A 9,062-nucleotide genomic window follows, 5' to 3' on the forward strand; every position below is an offset into this window, starting at 1 on the left:
CTAGCAGCTAAACCAAAATTACTTGGTAAGACTTTGTGTTTTTACAGTGTTCAAACCACATCAGATACCTGAAAAATGCATTTTCACAATTTTAATGAATATATTTTATCTGTATATTGTGAAAAAACTAAAGAAGCTGCCTGCTTGTATCTGCTTAAACCGACTTAATTAAGTCGATTTAATAACGTATCTTTGGTCGTTTGATTGTCTTTAATGCTTCTTTGGCTCTAATTACAGAGAAGAGCTAATTATCATATGGAAAACAGTTTCATTAATAATGTGAATCGGTTCCTCGTTCTCATCATCTCACTGTAATTCTGCTCTTTGTTTAATTAAATTACATTTTTTCTTATGACTCGATCTTCGGCTTCTGTGAAACCCAGATAAGACGACTCTGCCAAACTCTAACGTTTAGATGGGATCGATTATTTTTTGGAGTCGTAACCGAGAGCAAAACATCTTTAATATGAAACTTCCACAAAGCTGAAGATCTTAAAAACCCGACCCGTTCGGTGGCCTGATTCGGTTCTGCTAGTGTTTCACTGAAGGAGGAAGAAAACGCAGCGATTTGATGAACCGCCAGGCAGCCGAAGGAAGAGACGTGGGCTTAAGTCTCTCGGCGGAGACGTCGTAACGCTCTTCTGCTTATTTAAAGCTTCTGCAAGCAAGTAGCAAATTCATTACTCAGCTTCAGATGTGGGCAAATGCAGACTTGGAGACTGATCACCTGGGATCTGTCATTTAACTTTAATTTCACCTTGATCATCGTTTTCACTGCAACACTACATAAAACTATACACAGGAGGTAACTGCAGGGGTTTGGGGAGAGAACAGGGCTCCATTTATCCTTAATGGGTCGAATAAAGTTAAAATATCCTGTAAGTTCATTTTCTGTGGCCTTTAACAGTAAAAAGATTAACTTAGTCACCAAAACCCTTCTCAGTTTCCTAGAATTGAGTCGTATTACAGATTTTAAAAATGTTAAAATGCTATTCTTGCACAAATGGATTCAAACTTTTATATGCACTCCTGCTCACATGAATCGAATGAAAGGTTAAAGGTTAAAGGTGATCGATTATGCAGAATTCACATTTTGTTTTTTCCATTTCAGCCCAAGCACTTAAAAAAAAACAGTTAAAAGTTTTTTGGTGTCTGGGTTAGGGTTAGGGTTAGGGTTAGGGGTTAGTCAGCGGTTCACTGCTCCGTTGCCTAGCAACACAAGCTGATTTCCAGCACATTTGGTCAGCTGGTTTTACCGCTATACAATGGCTGCTGGAAAAGACAAGTGTTTTGTTGTTGACTTACCATCCAGAAGCCACTTCCTGCTTTCTTGTTGGTTGTGCTGGAGGCTCCACTTCTGCTTCTCAAAGACGTACAGTTGAAGATTTTGTTGTGTTGACATAGTTGGTAACACAGATGAAACCAGAAGTTTACATACACCAAATAAAAAGTCAAACAGTTTCTTTTTCCTCACCGTCTGAAGTTAAATGAGACCAAACTTCTCCTGTTTTTGGTCCATTAGAATCACCAAAATTATTTCTATTTGCCAAATGGCAAAATAATGAAAGATTTATTTATTATTGTCCTCAGGATAAGACGTGAAGTTCAAAATCTAAAATATTGATCAAATTTAAACTATTTAATTAAATGTAAATGCGTCACACGGTTTGTGAAACTTTTTCTTTAAAATCAGAACATCTGGAAACAAATGAACTATTTTATTATGTTTTATTTACTGAAGCTCAATATTTTTATTCTGTATCAGCTAGTTTACATTATTACATCCTCCTTTATTCCTCCTCTACTCCTCCTTTATTCCTCCTCTACTCCTCCTGCCATCTCGCCGTCCTGCCGTCGCTTTGGGAGTTGTCAGAGTTGTGCATCCGTGTCAGATTTGGAACGGAGGCAGCTTGAAATATCTCCCCTCCCTGCTGCTGCCGGCCCATTACCGTCGTCTCTGCTGGGCTGAAAGGACCTGATGCCACAGACAACCTTCCAGTGCCAGGCAGAGATTGGAGGGAAATGAAGGGAAAGCTGCAGTCTTTCTTTCTTTCTTTCTTTCTTTCTTTCTTTCTTTCTTTCTTTCTTTTTTTTTGCGTGTTCTTTCCAAATATATGTGACTCGTATGTGATCTGCAGTTTGAACGCCAAACGTCACGCATGCACAGTAGAGGGCGCAATAACGTCTCACAGAGAGCATACTCAGGGTTCTACCATGAAGAAGAAGCGCTCGGTGTTCAGAGAAGTAAATCTTACAATTTTACAAGACCAGATTCGTATCGGCTCTAGATCCACTCAGAAAATCTGATCTGTGTTGTTCAGACTGTCGTGAAAAGATCAGATTCAAATCGCATTAAGGCAAAAAACATCGGAAATGGTTCACATGTACAGAATCGGTTCACATGTACAGAATCGGTTCACATGTACAGAATCGGTTCACAGAATCGGTTCACATGTACAGAATCGGTTCTCAGTAGTTCAATTACTTGGAAGCTTAAAGTTTTTCTTATAGGTTCCCGTAACATGACAGTTTTATTTTTCCTTAAATCGAAAACAACATGGTGCTTATTTTGAATGAAAGCGTTTATGTACAAACTCATTGAGAATTGAAAAGCAAGATTGATAATGGAATCGGTATCAATAAGTTCTTATCAACTCCCTTCAGGCTGCAGTGTGAATGGATTCATATTCATCTGTTTTTGCTCTTTCTCCTTCATGTTGTCACATAAGACGGCAGAAATATTTTGACTTTAAGCAAAGCTTTTTCATTTATGTTATTAAATTTAAAATAAATCCCCATCTGGTGCAGATCTTATTTTTATATTATTTTTTCTAGGACAGAGTTTACTTGAATTTTGGATGTAACAGAATAATTTTGTTATTTATGAGCAGTAACCGCCAGCATTTAAACTCAAATCTTTAAATTATGTATTAGAAATTCAGTTTAGGGCAAGCCTCGACTTTTTCCTCTTTCTTTATAGTTTGCCTTTAGATATTTTAATCAATAATTAATTCCCTTCTGTCTGGTTATCAAACTTTTACTTTGGATTATTTCTGCTTCTTTCCAGTACTTGTTTTAAATTCGTTCCACTTAATTTTGACGCTCATTTAGATGTAAAATGTTACTAGACTCCATCATGAATCGTTTTGAAATACTGGAAAAAATTGTCTAAAATTTATTTGAAATTATGATCTATAAAAAAATGACTAAAAATGTGACAGCAGTTGGTGTTTTAAGACCAAATAGATCAGTCATGTCGTTTCAGTTAAATGCAAATTTAAAAATATTTTATTGATCCCAAAGAGAAATTAAATGTTGAAACTTTCAGAGTTATTGTCTGAGGTCAAATTTTCTTAAAATATATTACATTAAATTAAAAACCCAAATAAATAAAATGTATTGTGATTTTCTTTTTTTACCTCTTCAACAGGAAAGCAAGCATGTAATATTGTAGTTTATTCTTTGTAGGAAAATAATGTGTACATTTTTGCAGATACAAAATAAAACAACAACAAAAAAGCCACAATTCAAAGATTTGAGTTTAAGAAGAGGATTTTAATCATTCTTTATTTTTAAAAACATTCACTGTGTTTAGACAAGTTTAATATTTAATTTAGCAATTAAATATAAAAATTAATTCAGGAAAGTTTAATAAATTTAGTAAAAGCAAATTTGGGTGCACGAGTCTGTTTTTGAGTGAATGTGTTTATTTAATATGAATTTAGACTGAATGCAAAATACTTTTTATTGTGCCTCATATTTTCTAAGCCGTTCAGTGATTAATAAACTGACATCAGTATTTTAAAGTTCATTCTCAGAGTAGGGACTGCGGAACCGGGTGAGGTTCTCCATCTTCCTGGTTTTAGTCAGACCTCCAGCAGCAGCGTCCTGTGAAGTTCATCCCCACCTTCTGCTGATCAGACAAAAATGCTCTCAAACCTTTGTGCAGCAAAATATTTAGCTTGTGCTGCTTTGGCTTTGGAGATATTAATGAAGGTTTAAAGGTCAAAAGGTCAACCAGGTATCTCACCTCCCTCTCCCAGTTTTACAAAGTCAAAATGATTTTCAAAGCCAAAGCAGCACAAACACAGAATGTTGCTGCACAAACATAGTTGAGTTGATTGACACCAATTTTGTCTGATTTCAAGAAGGTGGGGAGGGGGGACAGGTGGGGGGGAACTTCACTCAGGTAAGATGAACTCATGGATGAGTTTCTCTAATGCTGGAAATTTTCTTCAAGTGATAGAAGGCCAACTTTGTAACCATCTTTATGTGTTTCTGAATGCTCAGGTCAGAGTTCATCCTGGTCTCTGGTTTCCAGCTCTAACAGCTGGAGCTCTGCGTTGACTCCAGTTCGCTCCTCTTTAGGTTCAAAGTTAAAAACTTCAGTTTTGTTTCTGTTCAGCTGGAGAAAGTTTTGGCACATCCACACATTGATCTGTTCAGTGATTGGACGGTTCTGAGTCACCTGGTGACATCATAATGTAGAGCTGAGTATCATCTGCGTAGTTATGGTAGCTGCTCTTATGTCCTGTTGTAGCCTGAGCCAGTGGGAGCATGTAGATATTAGGGGTTTTAGGACTGAGCCTTGGTGTTCCCCACATATGACGTCTGTCGCTTTGATGAGACGTTTCCTGTTGAATCAAATAAATCCTTGATTCAAACCAAAATGCTAATTTTGATTTCAGAGGTTTTTTTGCCATTACTCTTCTCACCGCTGCGTCTTTTTTCCCTCGTCCAGAAGCAGAGGACGGTTTACCGACTGACGCTGGTGAAAGCCTGGAACGTGGAGGAGCTGCAGGCCTACGCCGAGCTCATCGCTTTGGGTCAGCCCGACTTCATCGAGGTCAAGGTAAGGTCGCAACATCCATCAAATATCTGTACATTCCTGCACTTTCCAATCAATCAATCAATCAATCAATCAATCAATCAATCAATCAATCAATCAATCAGTCAGTCAATGACATTTTATTTTATGGCACATTTCAGCAACAGCAGTTCAAAGTGCTTTACATCATAAAATCACAAAAATCAACAGTTGATACATTACGTTTTTCCAAATGTCGTCATTTGAATTTATGCTACATGTTTTAACTCTAAATGTAAAGGAAGTCAGTGTTTCGGCTGTTTTGCTGTTTTATTGGGTGTTTCTAATTATGAATTCTTAGAAGTGTTTGTTTATACAAATATTTAGACAGTTTAATGTTTTCTCCAAAGCTTATTTAATATAGTTTGATTAAACAAAGATGTCAGGTAAACATGCATTTATTTTGTCTTTCTGGATTGTAAACAAGCTGAATGTGCACATTTATCTTAACTAAAATTTTGTTTCAATTAGTATTTTCACACTTAATGCGTTGTTATTTTTATACATCAGATAACTATGTATAAAAAGACATTAGCCCTGCTGCAAAAAAAAAAAAAGTTTTATATAAAAACAGCCGAGAGTCGGAAGAAAAAGGCAAATATTTGTTGATGATATTGTTGTTTCTTTTGTGGAGGTCAAAGTTTTAATAAAACGGCTCTGCCAGATGAAAACAGAGCTGAAACAAAATCAAAGTTTGATTCTTGTGTCAGTTCTGACACATTTAACTCTGAGAGTTATTCTTTACATTTTATATTTAAAGTTGATATTTTAACATCTATAGTTTTAGTTTTTTCATACGTTGGTTAATATTTAGAAGCAGAATTCAAAACTAATTAGAAAGTATTGTATTGCTGTGTTAGATTAGCTACTGCTGCTATTAGCTAAGCTATCCATCCATCCATCCATTTTCTGAACACCCTTGTCCCTCAGTGGGGTCGGGAGGGGTGCTGGTGCCTATCTCCAGCTAACGTTCCGGGCGAGAGGCGGGGTACATCCTGGACAGGTCGCCAGTCTGTCGCAGGGCAACACAGACACACAACCATGCGCACACACACACACACACCTAGGGGCAATTTAGACAGACCAATTAACCTAACAGTCATGTTTTTTTGGACTGTGGGAGGAAACCGGAGTTTAGCTAAGCTAACATTAGCTAATTTAAACACCTGCTTACTGATGACCTGTCAGAGTTGGTGTTTAGGTAGCCTTTTTTTTTACTTTGTAACTGAACCGAAACACACATAATTTCACATCACATCTACATGTTAAGATTGTCATAGTCAAGCTAGCATAGCTGACCTATTTCTGTTCCTTATGAATTCAAACTTCTTCCTTTTCTTGTTGCCTAGTTGTTGTTGTGTTAGTAGCGAAGCAATGCGTCCCTTTTTCTTTCATATGCAATTTGTACATTGAAAATTTGTTGCGTTATTTCTACATCTTTAAGCTAAAACCGATGCTAGTCGTCATCGGCTAGCAGCTTTTTGCCGTCCAGCAGAGAGGTGTGACGTCATGCTGCAGTGGGTCCATATTGGTTGGGTATTCAGTACTCCAGAGATTTCATTCTCAAAAAATATATTAAATTATTGTCGAACAACCAACTGAATCTGGAGTTTTCTTTCAACATTTGCTGTCGCCGTTTGCGGACTAGCGTAGCGTAGCCACCAGGAGGAGAATTTAGTGCCATAATTTGCCACTTGCATTTAAAAGACTAATAAATAGATTCATAAACACAAAAACTAAGCATTTTATATGCAGTGTTAGTTTTATAAATGCACCAGATAATTCAATTTATTTATAGTTTTCCACCATTAATCACTGTTTTTATTTATTTCAGTTAACAAAAATATTTTTTTCAATTTCAGTTTTTGTCATTTTGTTGGTTGTGGTTAATAACTTTGAACTGAGGACGAGTCCAGTCTGTAGTTCAGTGTGACATTGATTCATCCTCTTGACCTGGAGTTCCTCATAGATCCACATCAACCAGAGTTGATATTCAGCGGCACCTAATTTCAATTCCACTGCACAAGAGTAAGTGAATTAATTTGGAGAGGTCGTTTTGGAGACTTATTTGTTCATGAATACAAGCCTCAAACTCTCCCTCTTCCCATTTTGTGCTGCCGTCATTTCCACCGCAGAATGAAAAGCTTCCCACAGCCAGCATTAGTATTCATGAAAGGCCTGTTCCCACACAAGACGAATTTCCCACATCCTCTAATTCAGAGCGCTTTTCAGCTACTTGACAGTCGAGTTTCAATGCTTGATGTTCTCCTCAGGGTGACGACTTTCATTAATTCAAACCGGTCAGTGGCGAACTGAACCCAAAGCAGAAAATAAAATAGAAAATAATAGAAATCACCTTTTTTTTCTCCCTAAGTGGGGAAATTAAGCCGCAAAGCGACATGTAAGTCGCATTATGTAGCTTCACACAAAATAAAAATACAAAACAAAAAACAACAGTAAAGGCAAATGTACGGCTGTCCAGTTATTCAAATTAGAATACTAGGATTTAAATAAAGAAAAAAAAAACGGATTATATACAAGAAGTTGAAATAATAGCAAACAACAGCAGGGATGTAAACACTTAAATTCAAAATGTTAATATTTTTGTACAGTTTTGGCTTAATTACTCCTCTAATAATGTATTTAATTTCAGTACATGACCCTTTTTAGAGTCAGTATCCCCTACTTAACGGTGAATTAATTATTCCAATAATCACAATTTTCCGAATAATTGTCCCAGCAATCTCAAACATGGCAAAAACACCAAATCTTACCAAGTATTTTTGGTTTAATTTCTAGTGCAAATGTCTCAGTACACTTAAAACAAAACAAAACTAACTTACAAGAAACTTCTCAGGAAGAAATAACGATCCTGTTGCCTAGCAACCCCTGCCAAGACCTGTCCGTTGCCTAGCAACCCCTGCCAAGACCTGCCCGTTGCCTAGCAACCCCTGCCAAGACAGGTTCAAGACGCAGTTCTAGTTCCACTGGCTGATTACTTAACTTATGAAATTGGAAATTGTCTTACGCGTAAAAATATCTGCCAATGCAACTCGTACATTTTCATCAATATCAAGGAATTATTGATTTAAAGCAAGCTCCTGTATTTTGCTGAAAAGTTACTTGTAAGTTAGTTTTGTCTTATTTCAAGTGTAAAAAAGATATTTGCACGAGAAACTTGGTAAGAGTTTTGCAATGTTTGCGATTTTGGGGAGTTTGGCTTGGAAGTGATTAATCATGATTATTAAAATACATAATCATTAACTAGGTCATACTGACTCTAAAAAAAAGACAATTTGCTGAAATAACATATTTACAGCAGCAATTAAGCAAAAACTGTACAAAAGTATTCACATTCTTCATTTAGGGTAAAAGTCAACCAATATATTCTTCCCAGATCTCATCAAGTGGCAAAGATTTAGCTTCATGTCATTCAAATTCTTTAAAAAAAGAAAAGAATCTCCTATTAACCATCTTTTTCTTCCAGTTCTTAATCGTTTAATCTAGAAAATAATCACCAGATCAGCCCTTCACGGTTCTGATGTTGAGTCGAGCAGAAAAAGCTGAACTTTTTACAGTTAAAAGTATTTTTTATCTGCAGACACATCTACAAATGATCAAAGGTTCACTAAAGGAATGATGAGTTGTTGCACTTTAGGCAATAAATGCTCATGTTAATTTAAAAAAGGAATGTTTTAGAATATTTCATATTTATCGCTTTTCTTTCTGATAAATGTTTTTTTCTGTGCCATAATAAAGCTACTAGATCAAACTGTTATCTTTCTTTTCCTTCAGCCTTTCTCTCTGGTGTGTGGGGAACTGGCTGCGACGTGCTGAGTGGTTCAGGGGATTCATTTCAGGGCTGTTATTACATCAATGAACCCAAAACTGTTACCCTGTAGAGAAGACTTTGTTCTTGTAAGGAGCGATTGATGTCAAACAAAAAGTTTGAAAGAAACTTTCTGCTGACTCATCTTGGATAATGTTTAAATTTGGCTCTGTCAAAGGCCGTTTACCCCGACCTGAGACATTCGTACATGTAATTTTGGTAACTTTTCATCTGAAAAGGTTTGCATAAGACTGACAGGACACGTTTCATAAACATGAAGGAGGCTTCATGAATGTTTATAACTGTTGTCATCAAGGGCGTAGGAACGAGTCTGTCATTGGGGGGGACGCATATCGGAAACCTGAC

At 36.5% G+C, this 9,062-nt stretch overlaps 1 protein-coding gene across 1 annotated transcript in view; it reads left to right on the forward strand.

Moving 5' to 3' along the window:
• Positions 1 to 9,062, forward strand: part of tyw1 (tRNA-yW synthesizing protein 1 homolog (S. cerevisiae)) — a 59,926-nt gene that overhangs the window by 25,193 nt on the left and 25,671 nt on the right. Inside the window, exon 14 of the mRNA XM_015032807.1 lies at positions 4,742 to 4,852. Within this exon, the coding sequence (XP_014888293.1) occupies positions 4,742 to 4,852 (111 nt within the window). The remainder of the gene's footprint in view (positions 1 to 4,741; positions 4,853 to 9,062) is intronic.

This window comes from Poecilia latipinna, unplaced genomic scaffold, assembly GCF_001443285.1.
Source record: "Poecilia latipinna isolate Pla-1442-1.1 unplaced genomic scaffold, P_latipinna-1.0 Scaffold15, whole genome shotgun sequence".
Classification (NCBI taxonomy): Eukaryota; Metazoa; Chordata; class Actinopteri; order Cyprinodontiformes; family Poeciliidae; genus Poecilia; species Poecilia latipinna.